Raw genomic sequence first — 14,526 nt, forward strand, 5'->3', positions numbered from 1 at the left:
AACTCATTGCAGGCCAGTTGTACTGTTATGATCCGGTGACTTTGGAGCCGCATGAACTTTCTCTGGAGTAGGTGGAAACTGTACTGACCGCAAAACCTGATCTAGCACCGCAACTAGAAGTATCCGTGGGGTGTGCCTAACAAACCCTAGACACCTCAACACAGCCGGAGGACTAAATACCCCTATAGCTGGAAATAGGAATACTACCTTGCCTCAGAGCAGACCCCCAAAGGATAGGCAGCCCCCCACGAATATTGACTGTGAGTAGGAGAGGAAAGACACCCACAGACAGAAAACAGGATTCAGCAAAAGAGGCCACTCTAGCTAAATAGGGAAAGATAGGACAGAATACTAAGCGGTCAGTATTAAAACCCTTCCAAAAATATCCACAGCAGATAATACAAAAAGTTCCACAATCTAACTAAAGACATGGAATGTGTATCTTCAACTCCTGAGAATCCAACAAGACTGAGAAAATACTGACACAATCTAAGCTGGACAAAAAAACAATGAATAGCACAGAATTATTAAGCACACCACATGTGTGCCACAAAAACAAAACCAGACACTTATCTTTGCTGATTTGGCAGTAAGGCAGAAGGAACCAAACAAGGACCAAAACCTCCCAACAACCATGGACAACTGGCAAGGACTAATGAATCCTGCAAGCCTAAATACTCCAGTCAGAACTGCAATCAGCAGATACACCTGACCAGGACTGCAACCCAGGGACAACTGCATTACCACCTACAACCACCGGAGGGAGCCCAAAAGCAGAATTCACAACGGGTTGTAGCCTCATGCTACTGTACCTCTAGGGATGGGAGCAATGACAAAATGCAAAAGTGAACAAAACAACAGCCAAAAAGGACGAGAGTAGAGAAATGGTCTGTGGTCACCACCTGCATAATCACTTCTTTATAGGTGCTATCTTGCTAATTGCCTATAATTTCTACTTGTCTGTTTCATTTGCACAACAGCAGGATAAATTAATTCACAATCAGTGTTGTGTCATAACTGGACCATTCTGAAGCCATTGCTGCTCGTTCCCAAATGGTCCCCTGATGATCCCCGGTACTGGGAAGGGGGCGAAACGCGTAGGGATGGAAGCATGAGACATATTTATGTCAGATGTATTCAGATAAGTGACATATATTTTTTCATAGCAGCTAGTACTTGGTGTTCCGTGGCGGCACTATATAGAACACTATGATGTGGCAGCCACAAGAAACCAGTGAAACCGTTTATGTATGTGAGCTTTTATCTATGCCTGCATTCTTGGGATAGAGATATAGGATACGTAATGTTATACATTTGGCTACGTATTTGCAGCTATAGTAGCCTATGTTTGTTATTCTCTGGTAGTATTTCTGCCTAAAGATGTGCCAATCTGTTATGCGGTGGTGATTGGAAACCAAAAATCTCCCAGTTATGCGAAGCTGATTCTATGTCTGCTATGTTCTTGACTGGGTCATGGCAAGTCTGCTGGGCTTAATGATGGCAGAAGAATAATTTATGATAATGATGGCAGTATAATAATGTGTATGCACTATAGCAGTTTATTAATTATTATGGCCTGTAATTAGTCAGGTGTAAAAGTCCCCCTCTGCCCACCATTTTTTTTTTCTGTGTCTTTGTGGATCATAGATGCATATTGTATATAACACATTAAGACAGGTTAGACCATGAGTTTGGCCTTTAATGTGGACTGCAGAAAATTAGAGGGCCTATTTTGTCAGTGCGACACTTTTGTGCTAATATTCTAGTTAGTGCAGCAATATATTCCAGTTTTTGCTGCTATACATTACTTCAACTAGCATAGTAACATTGTCGCTGCTTCATTTTTTACAATTTTTATATTTTTCACACTTCACAGCGTGACCTAGGTTTGTTGTGTTTATGGTGTTGGGGTGTGGGCGTGGGTAGATGCTAGGGTCCGATTAGGGCGAGAAGGGACAGCCGACGTTGAGAGGGGGCGCCAAGTCGAATTTTAGGGTGCCAACCTCCACTGTCAGGAAGGGATTCAATATATTAGGAGTCCTGATAGGGTTCTAGCCAGGAATAATTTTCTTCATTAAAAAAGTTCCTGTAGCACTCCGGTTGTAGCACCTCCCCGCCCGTACCTAATAGTTGTGGTGTTGGTAGTTGTATTTATTTAATTATTTATTAATATTTTATGATGATTCATTAAATATATTTTTAGGGCGTTTTTTCTCCTCTGGATCATCCAGATGTTCATTAGCGAACTTCAAATGGGCCTGGACATGTGCTGGTGTGAGCAGGGGGACCTTGTATGTCCTGCAGGACTTTAATCCATGACGGTGTACTGTGTTACTAACGGTAATGTTTGAGACTGTGGTCCCAGCTCTCTTCAGGTCATTGACCAGCTACTCCCATGTATGTCTGGTTTGATTATTGAACTTTCTTAGAATCATCCTTACCCCATGAGGCAAGATCTTGCATGGTGCCCCAGACCAAGGAAGACTGACAGTCATTTTGTGTTTCTTCCATCTTCTAATAATTCTGCCAACAGTTGTTGCCTTCTCACCAATCTGCTTGCTTATTGTCCTGTAGCCCATCCCAGCCTCGTGGAGGTCTATAATTTTGTCCCTGATGTACTTCGATAGCTCTTTGTTCTTGACCATGGCAAAGAGGTTGAAGTGTGATTGATTGAGTGTGTGGACAGGTGTCTTTTATACAGGTAATGAGTAGTGTTGAGCGATACCGTCCGATACTTGAAAGTATCGGTATCGGATAGTATCGGCCGATACCCGAAAAGTATCGGATATCGCCAATACCGATACCCAATACCAATACAAGTCAATGGGACACCAAGTATCGGAAGGTATCCTGATGGTTCCCAGGGTCTGAAGGAGAGGAAACTCTCCTTCAGGCCCTGGGATCCATATTAATGTGTAAAATAAAGAATTAAAATAAAAAATATTGATATACTCACCTCTCCGGAGGCCCCTGCACCTTACCGCTGTTAACCGGCAGCCTTCTTTGCTTAAAATGAGCGCGTTTAGGGCCTTCCATGACGTCACGGATTCTGATTGGTCGCGTGCCGCTCATGTGACCGCCACGCGACCAATCACAAGCCGCGACGTCATTCTCAGGTCCTAAATTCCTAGAATGAGGAGTTTAGGGCCTGAGAATGACGTCACGGCTTGTGATTGGTCGCGTGCCGCTCATGTGACCGCCACGCGACCAATCACAAGCCGCGACGTCATTCTCAGGTCCTAAATTCCTAGAATGAGGAGTTTAGGGCCTGAGAATGACGTCACGGCTTGTGATTGGTCGCATGCCGCTCATGTGACCGCCACGCGACCAATCAGAAGCCGTGACGTCATGGAAGGCCCTAAACGCGCTCATTTTAAGCAAAGAAGGCTGCCGGTTAACAGCGGTAAGGTGCAGGGGCCTCCGGAGAGGTGAGTATATCAATATTTTTTATTTTAATTCTTTATTTTACAAATTAATATGGATCCGATACCGATTCCCAATACCACAAAAGTATCGGAACTCGGTATCGGAATTCCGATACCGCAAGTTTCGGCCGATACCCGATACTTGCGGTATCAGAATGCTCAACACTAGTAATGAGTTGAAACAGGTGTACTCGACCCGAGCAACGAGCCCAATGTAAGTCTATAGGAAACCCGAGTATTTTTACCGCGATCCCCCCCGGGGGTCCTTTTACGGTCTAAAAACATCAGAAAATGATGGAAACACTGTAGAAACGATACGGGAGCAACATGGGGATCGTCCTGACTCCTAGGTTCCAGCTGTAAGCAATATTGTCAGAGTTTCATGCCATTTTTACAGGTGCACCAAAAAACATACAAAAAACGAAACCAAAATGGATTTTGCTGGAAAATACATCCTTTCCAGGCTAATGATTAGTATATAAGGCAAAATAGTTTACCCCAGACCAAAATGTTCCTCCACCACTTAGGCTATGTTCACAAGCAGCGTTTTTGATGCGTTTTTCAACTTTCACATTGCTTTCAACCCATACAAATGCATTCACTATGAAATGTCATTGTAACATTTAAGCTGGCCAAGTGGTTTGTGACACATAAGGAGTCACATCTTGTTTCATTTCTGAAGGAGGGACTCTTAAAGTCACAAAGCCTATTTTTAGAGGAGCATCAGGCGGCATTAAAATTCTTAAAGGGACATTATTAAACATTGTCTCTCCTATGCTGTTATTTCCTATGCAGTGAGTAGCTGGGCTGCCAACAATTACAACACACCACAATACCCCTTTCACAAGTGATACAGGAGGGCCTCCTGAAAAAAAGTTGCATTGAATGCAAGGCCTGCCCTGCTATCAAGTCATATGCACCCAATAAGCCCTTAAACCCAGGTACTGGATGGACACAGGAAAATACACTTCACATTATTCATTTTGTAATCCCATACTGTTTTTTTGTGTATTAACTGCAAGGCCTGCCATGCTACCAAGTCAAATGCACCCCAATAAGCCTTTAAATGCAGGTACTGGATGGCCACAGGAAAACCCACTTCACATTCTTCAGTTGATTCTGCCATACTGTTTCCTTATGCATTTTTATGCAAGGGCCGCCTTGACCTAAATTTGCACACAACAAAATCCCCCCATGGAAGAATCATGGAGGAGGGCCTCAAAAAAAAGTTCCCATTACAAAGGAGCGGGTCTCCTAGACTCGTAATGCCCATACACTAAGTGCATGGGCAGACAAACATTTCCTCATGGGGGGTACATTTTTAAAAAATTATTTATGGGGATCATAGACGCCCTTGACTAAAAATAGAATGGCTGTAGCAGCACAGAACAAGTTCACCATGGTGTTCTAGTGGCAGAGAATGATATTTGGAGGAAGGCATTATTAAAAACTAGGCCCAATGTTAAGGAGCAGGTCTACTAGACTTGTAACGCCAATACACGAAGTGCATGGGTTGAGAAACATTTCCCCATGGGGGGTACCTTTTAAAAAAATCTTTTATGGACATCATTGACAGGCTTGGCAAAAATTGGACAGCCTGTAGCAGCACAGAACACATTAACCCTGGTGATCTAGTGGCGGAGAGTGAGGAGACATAATGATAAATAATACTGAAATCAAACAAATAAAAAAAAAGTGAATCCACCTCTGAAAGAAAATTAAAAAAAGGGAGAGGCGAACACAGGTTCATAGATTTGAAGCCAGAATGTGTCCAACGAGATATGTTTGTCCCTAGCAACAGCTGAGAGACAGGGATATAAATAAAAATGTAATACAATAGTATTTCAATATATTTCTATTGTAGAAGTATACAGTATCTCATTAGACGATGGTCCAGAGATATAAAAAATGGAAAATATACAAATCAATGGGAAGAATATACGTACATCTCATTTTTACGACATTTCCCGCTGGGGGACTAACATTTGCTTTGGTTTCAAATTGGTAACGGGCATCATAAAAACACCCTTGCACAAAAATGGAATGGCTGTAGCAGCATACAACAAGTTCACCATGGTGTTCTAGTTACAGAGAATGATGAGATGTGGAGGAAGGCCTCATTCAAAACTAGGCCCTATGTAAAGGAGTGTGTCCCCTAGACTTGTAATGCCCATACACGCAGTGCATGGGCTGACAATCATTTCCCCAAGGGGGATACATTTCTAAAAAATATTCTATGGGCATCATAGACACCCTTGCCAAAAATTGGACCAGCACAGAAATACACAAATATACTGCCTGTAGCAGCACAGAAGACGTTAAGCCTGATGACCTAGTGGTGGAGAATGAAGAGACACAAAGATAAATCACACTGAAATCAAACAAAGAAATAAAGGATGTGAATCCAACAATGAAAGTAAATAAAAAAAGGGAGGGGCAAACAAAGATTCATATATGTGATGCCAGGGATATATGAGACACGGATATAGATAAAAATTTAATATAATAGTATTTCAATAGTTTCATATTGTAGAGGTATAAACTAGGTCATAAAAGGACTGTCCAGTGAAATTAAAACTGGAATATATAAGAATAAATGGGAAAAATATATGTACATCTCATTTTGATAACAGTTCCCCCTGGGGGCGTTTATTTTGGTTTCTAACGGGCATCATAGAAACACCCTTGCAAAAAAATTGAGTGACTTTTGCATCACTGAATACATTCACCCTGGTGTTGTACTGGTTGTGGATGATGAGGATGAGGATCAGGAGGAGGATAACACCAAACAAACCAAATCAAGAAGCGGATACCCATGTGTGGTTGGGGAGAGGTGCATTACAATACGCCTCCACAAAAAGACAATGTATTAGAGGTTATGTTTCGCTGTCTTCACTTGGAGGTGTACAGAAGACTTGCCCAATCCAACCCCTGTTCATTTTTAAAAGAGTCAGCCTGTCAGCATTTTCAGTTGACAGGCGGATGCGCTTATCTGTTATAATTCGACCAGCGGCACTAAAAACTTGCTCTGACAGGACGCTAGCAGCAGGGAGGGCCAGGACCTCCAAGACGTAGAGAGCCAGTTCATGCCACGTGTCCAGGTTGGATGCCCAATAATTAAAAGGAACAGAGGAATCACGAGGATGTTTCTACGATCAGCAAAGTTCTCCCCCACCATCTTCCCAAACATTGCACTTCTTGTGACAGCACCCCTTGTCTCTGTGCCGACACGATGGGAGGGTCTGAGAAAACTGTCCGAGAACTTTGCCATTGTTCCTCTGCCTGAGCTTGGATTGTACTTCTGTCTCTCTCGCTTGGACTCCTCAATTGGACAACAAACTCTGATGTCTGCTGCCAGCGTTCTCACATGGGAATTTTTTAAGTAATTCCGCTACAAGGGCCCTCTGGTACTGCAACATTTTAGTACACCTCTCTGCCTCTGGCAGAAGAGATTGAAAGTTCTCCGTGTAGCGCGGGTCTAGAAGTGTCACCAACAAGGAATGAGTGTCACCAAAATTTTTTATAATGCAAGGGTCACGTGAAACGCAGCGCTACATAAAGTCAGCCATGCGTGCCAGACTGCTAAGAGTCCTCACCAACAGGATGACTGACCATGCTGTCCTCCTCCTCATTATCCTCCTCCTCCTCCTCCCTGTCCTCAGGTCATCGCCGCTGAACAGACGGTATGACAACTGTGCTTCTAGTACCGTCTACAGCTCATGAAAGTAGCTCTTGTTCTTTCTCCTCCTCCTCATTGCCTACCAATCCACGTTGGTAAAACATAAGGCTGCGCTGTACTTGTGCTCTGCCTGCAATGCATTCTCTTTAATTGTGAGCAGAGAAGTTTTCAGAATGCTGAGAAGCAGGATGGTAATGCTAATTATGGCATCATCGCCGCTCGCTGTTGTTGAGGGTCCAGGATGAATGAGTTGTGGATATTTTTATTGTACATTTAATTTACATCTAAGATTCAGTGAAACCTGTGTCATATATGGTTTGACATTGGAAAGGTTTCTATATGTGTTTTGGCTGGACACGGTCAGAATCAGCTTATTCAAGTTGTGCAGTTATCTGCCTGTATAGAGAAACTCTTTTTAATTTCGAGAGGATGAATGTTTTGTAGAGATTAAGTCTGAAAACTGCTGCATTCTGTTTCTGTGTGAAATACAGTAAGCTCTTATCTCTGCTGCGTGCCAGAGGAAGGGGGGCATGTAGCTGCGCTTGAAACTCTCTGAATATTCTGTCCTTGGTGTAGTACGCGCTGGGAGATTTGTGTTTAAAGCAATAGTACTGTATGTATTGAAGTAGAAAGAAATATTGTAAGTTGAAGTTGGACGTTGAAAGTAAAAGAACTATGCCTATTTTAGAGGAAATTTGTGTGATTGAAAGATTGGTAAAAGATTCACCTGCTTCAAGTGAGTGATTGATGTAGCAAATTGAGGATCAATGGAGGACGTAGCCAACTGCACTGCTGATGTAGCAGGTGAGAGGCCTAACACATCTGGGCCTTCCTTTTCTAGCCAGCTGATCTAATGGGTGAGAGGCAGTTTTAGCATTCCCGTTACATCCTTTAGGTCTACCGGGTGAGAGGCAGGAAAAGCCTTCCAGCTAAATCTTGACACTCGCTCTGACTTGTCAAGTGTGGCCACCCGTAGATGGTAAGGCACACTAAAAAGGGCATTTGCAGAATAAAGGTGAGCTGTCTGAGGAATAAGTTGAAGCCATGGGCAACTTGTTCTGTGTGCAGTCAGTGCAGTGGGATCCAGAACCGCTATACAGATTGAAAAAGGAAGCAGTGAAAGATGTGGGACCAATATTGAAAAAGGCAAAAATGCCAGTGTGTGGATGTTTGGATGTACAAAAAGGCACAGACAAGGGAGGAAAATAGCAAGTGAATAAATGGCATCTAAGAGAGTGCAGCAGGACGGAAGTAAGGTGTATTATAAATGTTTTGATGCTCAAAAGTCCGACTATGACCGACACATTACTGCTACCATCATAGCTTTGTATAACCAGAGACCCAGACAAGACAGATGGACTTGTAAACACTGTGGTCAGGCAAACTCAGACTGGAGAAATATTTGTATGATCTGTGCTGCAACCCGACCTAAGTGAATTGCACTGAATCCTGTCCACACAAGATCACATGTAGTGACATAAGAAGCTGACACAGGATAGTGGTTAGTGGGTAGTGGGGACATTGACTTTTTGGGAGTAAGCTGACAGTAATCCTTTTGGGAAGGAGCTGTAGACTAGCATGTCATGTCACCCCCAACCAGTCATCCAGTCACACCCACCACCAGACCCACTACCAGAGAACCAACCACATCAGGTAGAGTAAGACAGATACAGGAGTATTATCCCTGGAGGCCCTCTGACTAGCTAGCTACGCTAAAACAATTGGCTGACCCTGAGAACCAACTTTTCCCATTTTACAGACAAATAAAGACAATATGATGGACCTATAAGTGCACCTGGCAGACCTAGAGAGTTGGTGAGCACAAAAGCAGGTGACGTACAAGGATGCAAATTAAGACTTTTACAGATGTGACAAAAGGAGAGAGTGTAGAGATGTACTTTGGACTAGAGTTCAGCGACTTTTACTTTTTTAGGATCGAGTCGGGTTTCGCGAAACCCGACTTTGTCAAAAGTCGGGTCGGGTGAAATCGGCCGATTATTGCGAAAAGTCGGGGATCCGACTGAAACACGAAACCCAATGTAAGTCAATGGGGAAGCAAAGTCGGCAGTGAGTGGAGGACAGGAAAACACCTACAGTGCCCATTTTAAAATGGGTTACAGGGGTACACAGGCAGCATTGGTTTGGTCAGCGGAGGACAATTGCAAGGAGTGGCACAGACTTACTAGGCCTAAAATAAAAAGTTCGCTCAATGAAGTTTAAAATGGGTTACAGTCCTGTGTGCTGTTTGGGGCCCCCGTGTGTTGCCTGAAGCCCTGTTCACTGTCTTTGCCCCGTGTGCTGCCTGAGACCCCATTCGCTGTCTCTACCCCCTGTGTGCTACCTGGGCCCGTGTACTGCCTGGGACCCCGTGTGCTGCCTGGGGCCCCGTTACTGAGTATATCACTCATAGGTTTTCAAAAGCCTGAAAAATCTGATCTACAGCAGCTGGAGTAAATTCTGACCCAGAGGGGTATAATCTGGCCTAGGACAATTTATACCCAGGGTATATTGTGGCCCAGAGGGGTATAAACTGGCCTAGTCCAATTTATACCCCAGGGTATAGGTTGGCCTAGGCCACAATATACCCGGGGTATAATCTGGCCTAGGCCACTTTAACCCCGGGTATATTCTGGGCTGGGGGTTAATCTGGCCTGTTACACCAGAAATACTCGGTGCTCACCGAGTACACCAAGCATAGTGATACTCGGGCGAGTACCGAGTAGTGGCGAGAACGTTCGCTTATCACTAGCAATTAATGCAAGTAATGAATGTGTAACACCCCAGGTAACCGGTTGTTACAGCGATGTTGCCTTCCTTTTGGGGAGGGCAATATCATGCTTGGAGGCAAGTAGGATTCTCTTTACTAGGTAAGCACCTACACACAACACATTCTGAATCCAGGCCAGAAGGAGGAGCTCAGGACCCGGATTCAGGGGAGCTTCCCTCAGCTTTAAGTATTCTGGTCTGGAGGAAGAGTTAGATCAGTTGGAGAGAGACACTGAGGAGAAAGGAAGTCTGGAGTAGAGAGCAGACTATTGACTGAGCTGCAGCTCCAGGGAAGGACAAGAACCCGAGGTGTGTATGTAGTGGAGCCATTGAGGGAAGGAGCACAGGAGTGGAAAAGGGTTCAGAGGGGAACTGTGACCAGGCACCCTCAGAGCCGAAGCGCGGAAACCGGGAGCCCGAGGCTTTTGTTGTACTCTAGGACACATAGCAGAACCGGAGGGCTTAGAACTGTATGTGATTTGCCCACACCACACCTGGAGGTGAAGCAGCACCTGAAGAGCCCGGGTTGTGATAGACAGGAGTGAGAGGACTTTGCCAGCAAGCTATAGGCAGCAGGGACCTTGCATATTGGCACAAGTAGGAAGGCTTACGGACCTCACATGGGAGAGGTATCATCTTTGCCTTCAGGCCGGCCGGACCACATCACCACCTGTGCCTGGTACCCTGAGATTGTGGACTGCTTCTACCAGTAAACCAGGTAAAGACTTTACAACTCTGTGTCCTCTACTTATTTGTCGGCATACACCATCCTTGCCATACACCTTGGGAGCCCTGGGGACCCTGCTTCACCTGTGGAAAGCGTCACCATCTTGCTGCAACAACATCACCACCAGAGGACCCCTTTAAGCAGCGTCGGTCCTCTCTGACCGAGAACCACAGGTGGCGTGATGAATAGACTTTATTACCAAATACCCCATTAAATACCTTTCCCTTTTGTTGCGTGCCCAGGGCCATAGACCAGGTCGCAGCCACCGTGACATCCCCTTTAGGGCGACTCAAATGCAGAGTAGGAGGGCTTCTTAAAGAAAAAGGAACAGGTCTGTGAATGCCAGAATTCTTGCTGGTTGGTAGATGATCAAATACTTATTTTATGCAATAAAATGCAATTTAATTATTTAAAAATCATACAATGTGATTTTCTGTTTTTTTTACATTCTGTCTCTCACAGTTGAAGTGCACCTACAATGAAAATTACAGACCTCTCCATTCTTTGTAGGTGGGAAAACGTGCAAAGTCAGCAGCGCATCAAATACCAATTTTCCTTTCTGTATAGCAGGGGTGGGGAACCTTTTTCCGGCTGGAGGCCATTTGGAAATTTGTACCATCATCCGGGGGCCACATACAAATGATCACCTTGAAAATTACCCCTGTATATTTAGTCAAACAACTAATTACGGTAACTCACCCTTAATGTTACGGCTGGAGATGCTTCTCTTTGGTGCAGCTGTGATTTTAGGTAATACTGATCATTTTCTCACAGCTGCTTTTCCAGGGGTGGCACGAAGATCACAGGGGGAGCAAAGATCAAAGGAGGGCGCATAGCTGGGGGACTCCGATCACAGGGGGGCACATAGCTGGAGTGGACAGATCACAGGGGGCACAGATCACATGGGAGCACAAATATCACAGAGGAGTACATAGCTGGGGGGTCACAGAGATCACAGGGGGCATATAGCTGGAGGGCACAGACATCACAGGGGGCATATAGCTGTGGGGGGCAGAGAGATCACAAGGGGAACAGATCACTGGGGGCACAGAAATCAAAGGGGTCACAGGATGGGCACAGAGATGACATGGGGCACATAGCTGGGAGGCACAGATCACAGGGGGCTTATAGTTGGGGGGAGTAAAGAGATCATATTGGGGCACATAGCTGCGGGGCACAGGGATCACAGGAGGGGCACAGAGATGACATGGGGCTTATAATTGGGAAAGTAAAGAGATCATATTGGGGCACATAGCAGGGGGACACAGCGATCACACTGGGCACATAGATTAGCTGAGGGACACAGATCACCTGTAGAGCTGCCAGCTCAGAGACGCTCTGGACTCTCTGGCAGCTGGCTGTAGTGCAGGAGCTCCTCTTCCGGGACAGGAGGACGGGAGAGCATTTGGTGCTGGCCCCGCCCATCCCTGCACTAGCCCTGCCCACCCTGGTGCTAACCCCACCCACCTGTCACTAACCCTGCCCACCCCGATGACACCATTCATGTGCAGGGCAGGCAGCGTTCTGTGATAAACGCTGCATGCCGTGCACTTGGAGTTAAAGGGCTGGCAGGATGTGGCTGCTGCCCTGACATTGTGGACTCGGGGGACCTACCCGCGGGCCCTATGAAAAGCCGGAGCACCCCTGCTGTATAGCATACATGATTCTACACATTATTATTGTCAAACAAAAAGCAAATCGTTACTTACGTTCTAATTACAACTATTAGGCTGTATCCAAAGACACCAACTCCACTTAGAAAGTATGCCAATGGGAGACGGTACTGCAGGGGTCCCATTGTTCTTAGATTATTGTAATACCCATAGAAGAGAAGGGAATATTTTAAAGCACCCTGTAAAATATAAAGCATATTTGAATATACACCATAAAATCATGCACGGGATGATATGAACAATAGTGAGTTGTGCATATACTCCAGCAACATTGCAAATTCATAATGTGCTAGAGAAATATTGATTATGCACGCAAATTGCTATCCTCAATGTCTAGCACAGGGATGCTAAATCTTTTTTATGCCTACGGTTATTTGGATATTTATACCATCCTCTGGGGGCCGTACAAACTCTGCCCACAAAGTGCATCATGACTGTGGCACTGCTTTCAGGATGTGATCTTTCATTGCATAGCCTTCAGTGTTCAGTAGTGAACACTGTGTGTGTGTTAACAGAGCAGAAGAAATTAATGAGCTGGTTGTAATCAAAATACACCTCCCTGACCAAGAATGCGGTCCCTGAGAATCTGTCCGGGGGCATGATAAAAGGTCATCGAGGGCCATAAATGGCCCTGGGGCCTGAGGTTCCCCACCCCTGGTCTAGCAGGTCAAAGTGAATCAGTCATGTAAAATAAAGCTATAAACCTGCAGATATTTGGCTAGTTTGCAGGTTAATAGCGTTCTAACATCGGGAGCCCCTGTTACACCGAGGGCGGCGGGAAGAATGGACCCACTGGACCGTAATACGAACCACCTCCGAGCGAGCGTTCCAGATAGACCAACCCCTATACAGGGATAGTTAGAGAGCAAGCTTGGAGGTCTCAAGTACCATGGATGCCAGGACCAGGGATCGGCTCCAGGGAAGAACAGAACAGGGGAGGAGAAAACCACAGGAGAGAGCACAGGACTAGAGCGGCCAAAGTGGAGATGGTCAGCGGGAACTGGAAGATGCAGGACAAGGAGAGTAAAGGACGAGGTGATGAGAGACAAAGGGTTAAGGCTCTGAGATATAGGGAAGGAGCAAAAGACAGTAAGGTGGGCCTGGACGGGAAAGCCAAACATAGAGCAGAACTCAGAGTTTAACTAATCAATCAGGAGCCTTCACAAGGGAAGGATGGCCTGATATACAAGATGCCAGCCCCTAATTGGCCCAACAATACTGCCGGGTCAGGTCGCAGCGTGGAATAAAGAGGAGGAGTGTGCGCGCGCCCGGTCCCTAAGGAGAGGAGAGGAGGAGACAGGGCGCGCGACAGGCAGCAGAGAAGAGGTGCGCCGATGTGCCCTAACAGACACGTGCCGGGAACCAGACCAGGAAGAAGCAGGCAGCGACACGGGAGCGGCAACCGAAGAGGAGGAAGGAGCGGCGGACGCGGCTCCGACAGAGTCAGTCCCGGGATCGGAGAAGGTGAGTATGGTAGTAACAGTACCCCCTCTCTTACACCCCTCTCCTCTTCTCTTAGACAAAAATCTCTTAAGAATACGAGGTGCATTAATGTTCTCCCGAGGTTCCCAAGACTTCTCCTTGGGCCCAAACCCCTTCCAATCAATTAAAAAGAAAGTCTTGCCCCTGACACTCTTGGAAGCTAAAATATCTTTCACTTCAAAAATATTATCAGCACAGAACGGTGAAGGAGAAGAGCCGGAAGCAGGATGGAAATGATTCAGAATGACTGGTTTTAGGAGAAAAACATGGAAAATGTTGGGAATACGGAGCGAGGCAGGCAACCTGAGCTTGTAGGATACATTATTGATGCGGCGGAGGACTTCAAAAGGACCAATGTAACGAGGACCGAACTTGTAGGAAGGCATCTTTAGTCTGATATATTTAGACAAAAGCCAAACCCTCTCGCCTGGAAGATAAGTTGGAGCATCTAGACGCCTCTTGTCGGCATGTCTCTTCATACGTACACTGGCTCTCTCGAGTGCCTCTTTAGTCTCTAGCCAGACTTTGGAAAATACCATGACCTAGGAATCAGCTGCCGAAACCCATGAAGAGGTAGCAATCAGCAAGGGAATGCTAGGAGGCATGCCAAAAACAAAAAAGAATGGAGATTTGCCAGAAGATTTGTTGGGATGGTTATTATAGGCGAAATCAGCACATGGTAAAAATCCAGACCAGTCATCCTGATGAGAGTTGGAAAAATGACGAAAGTAGGAAGACAATACTTGATTGACTCGCTCCACTTGGCCGTTGGTT

General features: G+C 45.5%; 1 protein-coding gene across 1 annotated transcript in view; it reads right to left on the reverse strand.

The window, feature by feature from the left end:
* LOC143760690 (transmembrane channel-like protein 2-B) overlaps positions 1–14,526 on the reverse strand; it is a 255,526-nt gene that overhangs the window by 124,035 nt on the left and 116,965 nt on the right. Inside the window, exon 9 of the mRNA XM_077249045.1 lies at positions 12,307–12,449. Coding sequence (XP_077105160.1) covers positions 12,307–12,449 — 143 coding nt within the window. The remainder of the gene's footprint in view (positions 1–12,306; positions 12,450–14,526) is intronic.

Source organism: Ranitomeya variabilis, chromosome 1 (assembly GCF_051348905.1).
Source record: "Ranitomeya variabilis isolate aRanVar5 chromosome 1, aRanVar5.hap1, whole genome shotgun sequence".
Classification (NCBI taxonomy): domain Eukaryota; kingdom Metazoa; phylum Chordata; class Amphibia; order Anura; family Dendrobatidae; genus Ranitomeya; species Ranitomeya variabilis.